Source organism: Rhagoletis zephyria, unplaced genomic scaffold (genome assembly GCF_001687245.7).
Source record: "Rhagoletis zephyria isolate East Lansing unplaced genomic scaffold, Rhagoletis_zephyria_1.1 Rzeph_scaffold_06603, whole genome shotgun sequence".
NCBI lineage: Eukaryota > Metazoa > Arthropoda > Insecta > Diptera > Tephritidae > Rhagoletis > Rhagoletis zephyria.
In genome coordinates, this window is record NW_016163686.1 from 3,847 (window position 1) to 19,181 (window position 15,335).

Sequence of the window (15,335 nt, forward strand, 5' to 3'; positions counted from 1 at the left end):
GGCGTAGCCACGCTTACTTATGGTTACATGTGTATATCTTGGTAACCGCTGCACCAATTTCTTCCAAACTTGGCACAGTTGTTGGTCCTGCTACAGCATACCAAATGGCCGAATTGCAATTATAATAGGGAGGTTTTAGTTTTTTAAACTATAATTTTATATTCATACGTATCGTTGCAAAAGTTCTGTTTTATATTTTGTGTTTGTAGCAGTAGACGGAATTTCGCAACGTTCCGAATAAATAAAAAAAGATTTTCCGTACGTTTAAAAGGCAGTTAAAAAATGCGTATAATTTTCATCCCGAAATTCATATCATAAATTTTGTGTTTCTAGTTCAGCTTTCGTCACTCGAAAATTTTACCTCAAAGAGGTGTTTTATTTGATATAAGTATTAGGCTGTGTCATTTTTGACCAACTTTTTTTTTCAACTAAAAAACAGGCTAAAAACTTTTAAAAAGGTGAAAAAAGAGCCTCTAAAAATTTTAGCTCTTAATATTAGCATTAAGTGGTGCCTGTTCTTAACTTTCCATTTCACATATAAATAACATGGGAAAAAAATGTTTCGTTTTTCTTATTTTTGTAGCTTGACATATAAGCATTCTAAAAATGAACTGAAAAATTATTTTGGTAGGAAATTGAACGCTCTACAAAAAAGTTCTAATTAATTTTTTTTACAGAGTGAGCCGTTCTGAAGATATTCAAACTTAAATTTGCAAATGTATGAAATTATGGTTTTTATTTTATCAAACTAATACTGATGACTTTTTAAGTCTTATTTATGTATTGTTTATGTATTCTAGTTGTTGAAAAGTTTTTTTTGTAATCTATAAAATAAAAATTTTACTGAACCTAGTTCATAATAACTTTTGTTTAAGAGTTAATCAAATAATAAAATAATATCTAAGACGTAATTTTTTTTTATTTTAGCTTTATAAAAATATAAGAGCACAAAAACCAGTTTTCTGATTAAAAAGAATTTTTAAGTTGAAAAAAAAGTTGCTCAAAAATGACACAGCCTAATAAGTATACATGCAAACATTTTCAATAAGTAATGGTATAGAAAAACAATGAACTCTGGAAAAATATAATATTTTATCCAACCAAAAACCTTTTTGTATAAAAGGGGGAATATACGACACCAGCTTGCTAGTTTCATCAAGTGATTGTACCCAAGACCGATAGAATGCAAGATTGCGCTGATTGATGTGAAATTCGGGAGAGTAACGTGAATATGACGTCATCGCAGATTTTCCGGTGAAGAGAGCTGAGAGAGATATATCAGTATGTGTATGTTTTGCATATGTACATGTACACAGACAATACACAAAATCTCCTATGAGGTCATATTTCTGTCAAAATTTTCAAGAGAGAATTAGCGGTATCACAATCAGCGCCACCTTCTGTATTCGTTTCACCATGGACCTTCAAGCTCGAAGCATATAACTTACCAGCATGCTGGTGAAATATTTATTTCTTTACAAATGAGATCAAGGAAAGATAGAAATGATTAGAGCCGAAATTTCATAATTTTTCTACCATTTTGTTAAACATTGTTTTTTTTTTTTAATTCACAACTGCAATATCGTGAACTTAATCTTCCACAAACACGGCTTTGACTCATATAGTGCAAGGAATTTCCGCCAAAATACTTTTTACTTAGAAAATTGAGCTAATTTCACCACTCACGACACTAGCATGCTGGTACTTATAATCATAAAATTTTCAAATAGTTTTTGAAGTCGGACCAGCAGCTGGTGCAATCACACCACAAGAACATACACGGCCAATCGACTTGATGGGCCATTTAACAAATTAAGCATATTAAGGGCTGTAAACTTATCTATTTTAAACTATAGTTAAATCGTTAATAGATAAGTTAACAGCCTTAACACTTTTAGAGTATGCATGTATAAAAACGTAAGGAACATACAATACATATATATATGTATATGATGCTTTCCATTTCCAGACAACCGGTCAGGTACGAGCATGATTTTTAATTTCGACCAAACTCAAATATATTGTTTGTTGGTCCAAATAATGAGAAAAATCGATTATTCGAATTGACAGTGAGAATTTTTTTTTGAAATGCCCATAACTGTGTCAAAATTTAATAGATTCCAACAATGTTTTTACTCAAATGTCGGTAATTCTTTTCACTTCAAGATAGAATGATATAATTATTGATTTTCATTATTTAAAATTTTTTATTTAACAATAAACAAAAGGTGCAATTTCATTGTGCAGCTGATTTGCCGCTATTTAAACTCGACAGCGTGGTTGTTGTTGTCAATTCTATACATCCATTTGCTTATTTGCTTTTTTGTATAGTTTCAGGCAGGCTCTTCCTAAACTATGTATTTGTCAATGTTATTGTGGCTTGTNTTTATTTAACAATAAACAAAAGGTGCAATTTCATTGTGCAGCTGATTTGCCGCTATTTAAACTCGACAGCGTGGTTGTTGTTGTCAATTCTATACATCCATTTGCTTATTTGCTTTATTTTATAGTTACAGGCAGGCTCTTCCTAAACTATGTATTTGTTAATGTTTCAATTTTCCTAACAAACAATCATGGCACAAACCTCAATAAAAAAATATTAAAAATAAAATGTTAATAAGCCACAATAACATTAACAAATACATAATTCATTTTTTATTTGCTTTTTTTAATACCAACATTTCAAAATTACGGTTAGTAAGATTTTATCTTGTCGATCGATTGACAATACCAGCCAGTGTAGCCAATTCGTGGGATTTCGCCCATAATTTGGAATTTTCGCACCATAAAAAGGCATGTGGGATTTTCCGCCTCATTATGGGATTTCCAGCTAAACACAATTTTGTGGTTTAATTGTTTTTTCTTTTTGTTTGGTGTTCAGTCATTGTTACATCTCTTTATTCATACATAAACATATGACGGGTGGGACATTTAAACTCGTTTTTCTTCAAACTTTAAGTAATTTTTCTTTAACCCGTAATTTGAATTCAGATATCAGTTTAACACGAAACTAATAAAGTAGAAAACTTAATTATATAATTTACACAGACAATTTTCATTTTCTTAAGAGTGGCAGGTGAGACAACGACGACACCCACCTCTATGAGTTGATGGATTCGATTATGTATAATTACACAGGTTTACAGCAAAAATGCTCTATGGAAGCCAATATCCAATTCCTATGTAGAATTGCTCGGTGATACTGAAAATCGAGTTAATTTTTTTCTCTATGGATACGTTTTCGAGATAATTTCAATTTACCGTTATTCAGCTTAAGGCATCTCCGCATCACGTATATCTTACGAACCAATTTAAAAATATTAATATAAAATACTGTAAATGAAAACTAATGAAATTCTCCATAAACCATATATATACCACTTACCGACAGGAGTGATAGTTTCTGACAAATTACTTAATCATTCCAGTTTTCTTTTTATTTTTCAATGAAAAAATTAAAAAAATCAAACTTTAGCAGAAGAAAAATTTTAAAAATAACAGGTTCTGTACCTAATGTTTGCATTTTTACTGTTCTGTTAAAAAAAAAAATCAAGTTAATGATGAAGAAAATCTATGGATAAATACGAAATAATGGCTTTGTTTCTTTTCTTTTCTAGCAGATAGTTATCAGGAAGAAGAAGAATGGGAAAATTGAGAGAATTACGCTCACAGAAAGCGAAATAAAGAAATAGTAAAGATGTATTTGACTATTGAAAATATTTGGCACGAATTTTTGTTTATCCATTTTGACTGCTGCTAGTAAAAATTTTACCAGCAGAAATCAGTGATCGGACCTTAAAAAATTCTGTGTGGTAGAATCTGGAAAAAATGTGGTAGATCTCTGGGTTCGGATCAAACTTTGTACAAAAATTGAAAAAATTCTGCAAGGTTTCACCTAAATTGCAAACTTTTTAATTAGACTCTAAAACAAATTTAATTTTAGCATAATAAAGTGCAAGATTGAAGTTGCTAAAAATTGCGTTGAGTTTTGGCAACTTTCTCCTTGACAGTGTAAAACAGTTCCTTCCATATCAAGATATTTTTCGAGCATATTTTGAGAGATTTCTGCAACCTTGTGGAGTGCTGCCAGCTTTTCTTTTTATCACATCACGAAGTAGCCAACAAATGTGGCACGTTCCAGAAACAGCTAATTGGGAGTTGCCGATTTTGAAAATTCTCAAAGTAAACAACGCCTCAGAAACTTTAGATGTACTTAAATTTGCTAATACGTTCTCAAAAATCGCCGATTTTTAACATTTTCGCTATTAATTCTTTTTATAAATCATATATTTTGCAATTTAACAGAATAAAACCACGTTTCCTGTCAAAAAATTTATTACTAAGAAAATTTACTATTTTACAGTTTATTTTATTCTGCCATTCGGCTTTGTTTATTTTTACTTGAGAAATTTCATCGTCGATGGGAATGCGTATCTTGTATTATATTATTCTTGTCACCATATAGTGTTTAGTGTTGGACAATTTTTGCTCTTAAAATTAAGAAAATGATGTCGAGCAAAAATAAAAATAATCAAAAATGCGAATATGTGGTAGATTTCAGACCTTGAGAGGTAGATGTGGTAGATGCTNCCTGTCAAAAAATTTATTACTAAGAAAATTTACTATTTTACAGTTTATTTTATTCTGCCATTCGGCTTTGTTTATTTTTACTTGAGAAATTTCATCGTCGATGGGAATGCGTATCTTGTATTATATTATTCTTGTCACCATATAGTGTTTAGTGTTGGACAATTTTTGCTCTTAAAATTAAGAAAATGATGTCGAGCAAAAATAAAAATAATCAAAAATGCGAATATGTGGTAGATTTCAGACCTTGAGAGGTAGATGTGGTAGATGCTCAATAAAGTGGCAAATCTATCACTATGGGGTAGAAGTCCGATCATTGGCAGAAATTAGCAGGAGAGCCAAGAAAAATAAGAGCGTAAGAACGAGAGAGAGCTGCTAGTTTTTTGGGTTAAGAAACGCTTTCCAGTAGAAATTAGTGATCATTTGTTATAATTATCTGTTAAGAAACAAGGCTAATGAGTGGAACAATTAAAATGCGCAAAGATTTTTTGTATGAAATACGAGCAGAAAAGCGTTTTGCTCGGGTGTACGTGGCGTATGAGTAACATTATTTCCTGCTCATTTTAATGTATTTTCAGCTGCGATAGGGCGTTTTGGAACCGAAAAAAGAGTTTTTCAAATATTTTTGAAGTTATCGGCAATATACTAATTGGTGGCTAAGATGTTGCTAGTGCTGAACCCATGTTTTGCTTTTGAATCGATATTATTTCGGTTATTATCCACGTCTTTGGAAAGTACCTTTTAGCTTAGTCCATTACTGCTCTCTCAGACATGTTTTTAATTAGGTCATATCCTGGTTTTTTGTTATTTTTTAAAGCTTGTGTTTTATTTCAATTTGCGTTATCTTTTTTATTACTTTATTTTGAGTTTTAGCAGTACGCTAGAGAGGGTCCCAATGTAGCATCGTGGGCACCCATACTACTTTTTACCATTAGCAAAGCATTAGCATAAGATTTAGCTCAATGAAAAGATAACCTGTTCCACCCCCTAACATTTTTTTTTATTTTCACGCCTTCGCTTTCAGAGATGTAGATTTTAAGGTAGTAAATATGTAGAAAAAGTGTTAATTTTAGTTCAATTCCTAAGTATGCATTGATCAAAGTTCTCAAATTGCGCACCAAGAAACTTTTACAGTCATTGCAATATTGCTTTTTTTTAATTTGCAATGAATTGAGCCCTTCGGCGACATCCCTTTTGCTTCATATATGTGCCTCTTATCCCGCCCTCAGCGCAAATGATACGCTACAAAAAGTGTGAAAACAACAGCGCAAAACATGTTCATCGCTTTGCTCCTATTGCAAAAAGGGTGGCAACGTTACTGCTACTCTCCGATAGCTTCGGCGTTGAGCGTATGTAAGAATGCTAGGATAGTCAGGATTGTAGATAAAATGCAAGCGACCGATGCAAATCGACTTTCGCTTTCGCTTCCTTTCACTACTGAAAACGTGTCACTCACGGCGCGCCGTTCATATGTACATACATATGTGTGTACATGCCACACTTCAACACTTGCCACATGCGAGTGCGAATATGAATTGTGGTAAATTGTGACCCGGGGCGTTTGTGTCAATTTATGCATTCAGCAATTTCCGTGATACTAAAGCAATTTTAAAGACCATTCTCCTTAACGCTGCCGCTGCCGTCGTCTGCCTTCGTCCCCGTTGCACTTTGGCTCTTCACTTGCGTGCCAAGTATCGTGCTTCCGCTCGCTTGAGTGCATTAAAGGTGTGCGTCATATTCGGTAACCGGGTGTGGTAGTGTCGTCAAAGCGCTCAAGGGGCTCTTAACCAGTGTGCAGTTTAATGTTATCGCTCTCGATGGCATCCTTAAATCATGAAGAAAATCATGTTTAACAATTTCTACTTTCAAATAAAAAATGTCTTTTTGCACTGCTTTTAATTAAGAAGTGTGCATTCTTACATATATTTCCATAACTAGTACCTACACAGTTATCAGTCATATATATCCAGAAAAACGGTAATCGCTTTTAGTGGTAACGTGTTCTAGAACGGATTGCCTTATAATATCTTCTAATTTTTTCGCTTCTTTTAGGCATTGCCGGTAATGCATAGCACAATGTTCTACAATATTTTATTAATTTCGCTGCTTTGATTCATTACGGGGAATGCAAAGTAGAATGCTTCACCATAGTCTGCTGAAAACCGCGGAGCTTCCGCATTAATTTTAATATTCGCATTCGCTTTCGAATTCGCAATAATCAATGCGGAGCTTTAGCGAATGCGAATGTTATGCAAGTGCACTGATAAAACGTATATCTGGCAAACAAAATCACAAATTGTAGCCAATATTTGATTTAAACATATTATCGGTATTCATGATACGCGTAAATCCCTCGTAACCGCGTAAACTTCGCAAAGAATTAAATTTTTCATACAAAATGAAGTAAGTTTACGAGGTTTACATGGCTACGAAGCATTTGCGCGTTTTTATGAATCGCCCTATTATTTCGTAAGCTATATAACCGAGCTATCAATGGAACATAGTACTTTATAAAGACAAATAGTCCTTTAATTAGGTAAGATAGATCTACGTAACTATCTGAGACCCTCATCATCGGTAATTCCAATACTTATCCACTTCCAATACAATCGCCGTTCGGAGTCGGCTTAAAACTGTAGGTCCCTCCGCTTTGTGTGACAACATCAAGGCGCACGCCACATATCGGACGAGAAGCTGGGCCAAACACTAACGTATGTGTAAGCGCCAATTTATTATTATTATTATTATAAAAAACGGGGTGTTTGTTTTTAAATAACAATATTCTAATCCGATTCGACTGGCAGCTAAGACTTTAAAAACAGATATTTGTTCAAAATTTTCAATCCTGGAAAATAATAGTTTATTTTGCATATCCACCTAAACCAGTCGCAGAAGAAAGTATTAAAAATGAATTACAAAATCTAAAATCGAAAATCGCTGATGAAGTTACAGATTCCCCAAATTCTGAGACAGCCAAAGAAATGAGAATGAATAATTCTTTTTACACAGCTTTAGAAAAACCTGACACATCTGGTTTGGCTTGTAAGCGCTGTTTAAACAACGATCCCACCATTATGCTAGATTCTAATTGTTTCTGGGAAATACTTGACATCCGCACTCGCATCCGCATGCGCGGATGTCAGCTGTTAGACATCCGCATCCGCATTCGCATCCGCGGATGTCTAAAATTCCACATTCGCAACATTCCTAGTATGTACCTATCTAGGCTTTCTACAGTAGTTTCTCTGTAAGGCATTCTTTGTTCGTTTCTCTGGATTCTGTTTATCCATGCGTTCTCCTTTCGTTCGAACGTAATTCTGCGGGTAAGGGCTTACCGTCAATGACATGCCCATGTTAAAATAATGCCTTCTTGGAGCGAAAGGGTAAGATTCCCATCGCCTAATTCGATTCCTTTTTAACTTCTGTGGCAATCGTGTTTTTGCTATTTTTGCTATTTCTACCCAACAAACATTTAGGTTAGATAACGATTAGAAACCGAATCGGATTCTAAGATAAGAATTCTATAAGGTAGAAGGTTAGAATACGATTAGATAACCTGTCGAGATTTATAACATTCTCAACAAAAGAGGGGACTTAGTTTCCGATATCGCGAAGAGGGTTAGATACAGGGATGAAAAAGTAGGTACTAGGTAGGTAGGTAGGTAATTGTACCTTTTTCCGACGTTTGCTGACCTAAAGGTACATTAGGTACAATCACTAGATTTTAGGTACAATCATCTTTTGATCAGATGAATTTTTATTCTTATTTTTTTCTGTGATAATATGGGAAAAAGTAGGGAAAAGTGGTCAAAAGGAAGAAAATAACAAAACCATATTATGTATTCTCTAAAACATTTTACATTGCATTTAGAACCGCCACAATGAAAAATTAACACTTTACTTAGCTATCCTAAAATTCGTAATTCTTTTTATATTTTTTATATTCGAAATTGGAATTAATTTCTTCAATAAAACGTAATTGCGCCCTAGACCGATGTACTACCCTCTCGAATGACGGTGTGAAATCTTCAAACGCAATTGTTGGAATGCATTTGTTAATCTATTGAAACACCTTTTCTTAAAATCTCAGACCTTTTACTCGATTTGATCAAATAAATTTAAGTGAAAGCTATGAAATTTTAAGTAAAAGCAATTGCTTAGTTTTTATGCATACGGACCAATGTGTTGAATGATGATTTTCAACTGCAATACTAGTGTTACATGGAAATAATGGGGCTCATTCATGGTCAAAATAAAGTTGACACTTAAGATAGTTACAGCTTTTTCACATCATTTCCAGTGGAATAGGTATCTGTGAAAAAAGCTGCAACTAACTTTCTTCCTATTAGGCATGCGCATATGGATGATTGTAGTACACACAGATGCGATCAACTAATTAGCAACGAAATTCAAAATTATATTGTTTGCACTTGCACTTATACTGTAATTGAATGGACTACAATACCCGAAAATTTTTTAAATATTCTAATTAAAAATTTGGATGACCATTACTTGAAGTTTGATACGTTTTTTTGCAATTTGTGCAAGCTTTTAAACTTTTATTATTGTGGTTCTTGTTACAGATTGAGTAATATTTTAAATCAAAATCATTAAAAATAAATAAACTTAATTTGCAAACAATATCATATTGAATTTCCTTGCTAATTAGTTGATCGCATCTGAATGTATGTATGTACATATGTACATATGTACCCAATACACATACTCCAAAATCATTTATTGATAACGTTCTTGCACATGCACATAATATTACATATATGTATGTACATACATACTAACTTTCTTCTTATTTGGGGCTGACAAACTTTAACTTAAGAGTCGACTTTATTTCGTCTACTAATATGCCCCAATAGTTTTGGAGTCAAATGAAAATGCATTTTCTACGCATACGTATGTACATGCTCCATTAATTGATAACGTTTTTGCATGCATATATATGTATGTGCATATTACTGCCAAAAAAACTACGAACATGCATATAAATGTACATATGTACAAATCACGGCAGCATACATACATATATATGCACATAATTACACGTATACTCAAATACAACAATAACTATTTCATTCATAAACGCATTCGCATATTTCTCAAGGTCAAGATCATTCCATTCATAAATACTACAGCAGCACATCTCCCCGCAAATTCATCACCATCAAGCGCAACTTTGTCAATCCGACACAAAAATTCTAAAATCTTAAAATGAAGAAATCTCGGCCAGCCAAGTGAAAAGTGGCAACTATTTCTCTATAACCAGTAAAATAAGTTATCTCGAATCTTGGCAATTTTTGGTAATTTTTGGTAATTTTTTACAAAACACTCTATTTCTCTGTTCCATACCAATATTTCAATCATTAACTAGTATTTTAAAGTGTCATTTTAATAAACATTAAATAAAAGTGTATGTTTTCTGCAGCAAAATACATTAATTTTTTTTTAATAAAATCAAAACTTGTAAAATCACAAACACAGATGTAACGTGGCAACTTAGCTCGTTTTCATATTTTTCGGTCCGAAATTGTAAAATTTTTGTCCATGCCGCGCCACATTTTTTACAGGTGGGCAATGTGCCTTGAACAAAATTTACATATATACAAAAAAATTATTTTATTTATTTTTTAATATTGAAAATTTCTATACCTCTAAGAGTTTATAAAAATATATTTATATATATCCACAGATTATTTTAAATTTTTTTCATCCGTAACCAAATCTTCAGTACCATAAAAAGATTCAAACACATCAAAGTACAAGCAATGCAATGTCCAAGTTAGTGCTACTCCACTGTACATGTGTATATGAATGTATGCATGTATGCGTGTAAAAAATGTCAATTCCAGTTGGTTTTTAACCCGTTTAGCGGACATAGTTTTTTTGCTTTCAGCTGGTTGCAACTGTTAATGAAGCACAATTTTTATGTTTAATCTTTATGAAAGTTACATGTATCGTCGAGAACATGGTTACATGCAGAATTTTAAATTAATTAATATTATTCACCATACAAAATGTACGAGTATTGCTTTATTAAATGCAAACTTATGCGAAAATCTAAATATTTCGCAAACTCGGGGTTAATGGTTTCGCGCACGTGCCAATCTGGTGCCGATTCGCAGAAATTGAATAATTTGTGTTGATGGCAGCGGCGAGGGGAAGGCGAAAGCAGACCAATCGTACATTTGTATGTACATATATGTATATTTACAAATGCATACATACTTACATTTTTACGCGTTTGCCTTTTTGGCAGAATGAAAAATTCGATGGCAGAAATAATTTCATGAAATAAAGTTTACAAATATGTACTTTTTAGATTTAGGTTTATTATTTAACACAAATAATACAATTAGTATAATATTTATATGAATTAAATTATATTAAACCTGTAAATAAAAAATAGCTGAAATAAAATAGAAGATTAAATTAAAATTTACTATAATTATTTATTAATATCGAATTTATTGGTAAATTTATTAAAAATATGTACATAAAATATAAAATTTTAATAAAAATGAGCATATATATCTGAAAAAAACGAAATTAATAAATTAGCTTCTGAAATAAAGAGAAAAATAAAGAAAATTTAGCTCATAAATATATGAGAAGATGACGGCAGACTTAGTTACTACCAAGAAATATGTATTTGGTAGCTTAAGCCCCCACACCCAGCGATCGGAATACAATCGCTTACGACAAGGTGTCTGCCACGTGGGGGAAAATTATGCACATGAGTAGCGAAGCTGCCACCCATCCAATGGCAACTTCTTACACGACTTAATTAGTATTAAGTTATTGAATTTTACCTGCCTTTTAAAACACAACTCAATCCATCGTGATTGAGTCGAAACTCCAGTGTTTTAAAAAACAGGCTCAAGTGCAAAGCTGTTAAAAAATTGAAAAAACTCTGAAAAGAAAGAAAAAAGCTGAAAATAGATAAGCCTGTGGAAAAATAGGAAAAATAAGATAAAATGCTGAAAGTAGAAAAACCTAAATAGATACGTACAAAAAGACGATGCTGAAATAAAAATATAGAGATATTTAATGAAACAACTGAACAGTGTTTTATTAACTTGTATTAATTACCGTCGAGAAACTTGAGCTCTCGCTTAAATAGCGAGCCCTGGCTTGCAATTATTTAAGTTTTTTCAACTTTTGATTACGTTTGTCCTCCCTGGCGCTATTTACCTCGTTTTTCAACATCCACTTTGAGTTTTTGTAAAGGAGAACCGTAACAAGAAAATCTAATAATTGCAAACGATGATCTCTACAATCCTCGGTATCCGAATACCATGTGGGAAATATTTCGTCGGTCTTTACTTTAATCGCGGATGTGATTTTACTTCGCACGTTTGCACTCTGAGCATATTTTGTGAAGAGCTGTCGGTACCATGACATTTGCAGGCGGAACATTTCGAAGACATAATCCTGCGGATTTACAAGCCTCAAGTCATCCTCCCCTTTGTAATTCTTCGCTCGGATTAAGGCTTCGGAATGCATTTGCAAATCGCTCTGCGTTTTTGTCATGGTTTCGGTGCAACGTTGACATTTCAATCTACATAGAATTTTCTGGTATATACCATAGCCAATGTAGTAACGTTGCACCGATACCTCAGCTTTTTCTTGGTCTTCAACAAAATTCTCGTCCGGCACATCAATTTCTTCAATAACGAGTTGCTCAGAGTGCGATTCGCTAACTACTTCTTCGAGATGACGATCTTCGGGGCCTAGGTTCCAGTCTAAGCTAATATCATCGTCATCTTCGCAGTTAGCGCCCGTTTTTTCGAACCGGTGCCGTAAGATTTTCATTGAAATTAATCGCGCCACAATATATTGCACGTCATGTGCAGAGGGGTGGGTATTAATACCCTGACTTGCTCGGATTCTATAAAAAAAGTTTTCTAACGCGTCTTGATTAAGTTTCCCCGGAAAAATAAAGTCAAGATTGACATGGCAGTCAAAGAGCTCCCTGCATAGCTTTTGCAACGAGCGGATTGTTATGCAAAAGCCTTCAATACATTTAACACGCGCACCGTTAGGGAGCTTCAATGACTGCAAAAACTCTATATGGCTGTTCAATCTTTCGTTTTTCGAAGTGTCCTCCCGTCGAATCGGACACTTATGGGGATTTTTAGACAACAAAATTTTGCCGTCAAGCTCGTCAAAAAGATCATTCATCTTTTTGACGAACTTTTGTGTGGGCTCAGCGCATTTGATCAAATATTCGTCATGGCCCAATAAATTTTCGTTAAGGGCCATGCTTATGCTAGCCGCTACCGAATTGCTCAGGACCTGAGTGGCGCGGGAAACACTCATTTTTTCAAAAAATTGCAAATAAATATGTGACTCGGTTAATTTTGGACAAATCTTAAAATGAGGATTTGATCTATCGATTTCATAAAGCTTTTTAATTACTTTAAAACTAGCTATGCCATCGGGAGTTTGAATATCATATTTCAACAAGGTATTACGGACGGACTTAATTAGATGGCAATAGTCATACAAACAATAAATTTTGGAATCTTCGTGCAAGAAATAAGAATTGCCTTCGGAAATTTGAAATTGATTGAAAATTGAAGTATTTGCGGGCCCTTGATCGCAAACAATTGCTTTTACATTTAAACCGATTTTTTTAAGTACACTAATATTCTTGTTCAAAATTTCCATAAGTGTTTTCGTATTAAGGCCACCTCTTGAGATGTAATACGAAAACACGTATTTCCACTTTGAACAAAGGCCTTTTATCATAAAGAAACAACATTTATTCCCTATTCTCATTTCACGCTGGCCTTCCCCAAGGTCCACAAACCCATCAATTAAATCTTTACTTTTATTATATGAGAGATCTTGTTTAATAATAATCTCATCAAATAACAGAACGCAAATGCGTTCTGTTGAAGACATTTTACTCACAACAGACTCTAAATTGCCAATGACATTGGCGTCGAACCCCGGGACAACATACCTTATGGGGCGCCAACGTAAAAGAGAAGTTTGGTGGGGTAGATTAAAACCCAAACTATCACGCATAAAGGTATAAGCTTTAGATGACATATAATTTACATTTTGCGCCAATGCCTTCTGGTCATCGCTATACCGGCAATTCTTTGGCGAAACAATCATTTTGGCAAAATTTATGGAATCAGAACTTGAACCTGGATGCGCGATTATTGCACTTTTAGAAAGCTCTCTAACTCGATTTATCAAATCCGCATTTTCGCGCTCAAGTTCTTTAATTCTTTCGTTTAATTTTAAAGCGTTGCTCTGGTAATAACGAGCAGCCTGAGCAAATCGTTCGTGACTGGCAGTGATGTCAGAGCCCACACTGGCGGCATTTCCTAAACTAGCCTGCCTTTTTTCCTCTAACAGGGAATATTTCTCGAACTCTTCTAGAGTTAAGACTCCTTCATCATCTACAGGAATTCTATCATAAGTTTTAGTGACAGGTGGGCAATGCCAATCAGAGCCGACACTAGGTGAGCGACTTCTAGTGTCGGGCTCCAAATTCAAACAGGGAACGGCTCTATTTAAAAGTTTAGTTTTAGTAACATTCTGTGGCTCAAAGTGGCGTTGACAAACAAATAGCCTGTCAGGGAGGGACGCATCTACATTGCAAGCCAGAGCCCAACTATTTCGAGCCTCCTCCTGTCGAGGAAACTCGAACAGGATCTGCTTCGATGTAGATACGCAGCAGCTCACGCAACAAGAGCGCATCCGCTTAGGCATCATGCAGCTGTGAGGGGGGTCATCATCATAGCCTAATCGGAAAAAAATTTCTTAATTTTCTTTGATTTATTAAAATATATAGTGAAATCTAAATTTGAAAATTGTATTATATCCCTAAATATCGAAAAAATTAAGAATAAATTAAATATTTCAGACTTAACACGGCGAGATGTTTACTAATTCTTGGGAAAATCAGACGATTTCAGATTTATATTTTTGTTCCAAAAAAAAATTCTAAGTTGAAAATATTTAAAAACTTAATTATTTCCATAAATATCGAAAATATGGAAAATAATTCTTAAATAGTTTCGGCTTAGTTCATCGAGATCTTTACTAATTGCTGGAAAAATTCGACGTTTTCGAATTTTTAGTATTTTTTCAAAAAAAATTCCAAGTCGAAAATAATGAAAAACTGAAATATTTCCATAAATATCGAAAATATAGAAAACATTCATATAGACTTTCGACTTTTTTTAGGGAGATCTTTATAAAAAAATGTTAAATAAATCTATTTACAGTTTTTGGGTTTTCTTTCAAAAAATTCTAAGTCCAAAAGATTTAAAAACTTAATTATTTCCATAAATATCGAAAATATGGAAAATAATTCTAAAATAGTTTCGGCTTAGTTCAGAGATCTTTACTAATTACTGGAAAAATTCGACGTTTTCGAATTTTTAGTATTTTTTCAAAAAAAATTCCAAGTCGAAAATAATGAAAAACTGAAATATTTCCATAAATATCGAAAATATAGAAAACATTCATATAGACTTTCGACTTTTTTTAGGGAGATCTTTATAAAAAAATGTTAAATAAATCTATTTACAGTTTTTGGGTTTTCTTTCAAAAAATTCTAAGTCCAAAAGATTTAAAAACTTAATTATTTCCATAAATATCGAAAATATGGAAAATAATTCTAAAATAGTTTCGGCTTAGTTCATCGAGATCTTTACTAATTGCTGGAAAAATCCGACGTTTTCGAATTTTTAGTATTTTTTCAAAAAAAA

The 15,335-nt window shown here is 33.3% G+C and overlaps 1 protein-coding gene across 1 annotated transcript in view; it reads right to left on the bottom strand.

Annotated features, from left to right (window-relative positions):
- Nucleotides 1-12,361: 12,361 nt before the first annotated feature.
- LOC108373332 (uncharacterized) overlaps nucleotides 12,362-15,335 on the bottom strand; it is a 4,854-nt gene continuing 1,880 nt past the window's right edge. Inside the window, exons 2-3 of the mRNA XM_017629205.1 lie at nucleotides 13,515-14,363; nucleotides 12,362-13,008 (exon numbers count right to left, since the gene is read on the bottom strand). Coding sequence (XP_017484694.1) covers nucleotides 13,001-13,008; nucleotides 13,515-14,363 — 857 coding nt within the window. The 3' untranslated portion in view covers nucleotides 12,362-13,000. The remainder of the gene's footprint in view (nucleotides 13,009-13,514; nucleotides 14,364-15,335) is intronic.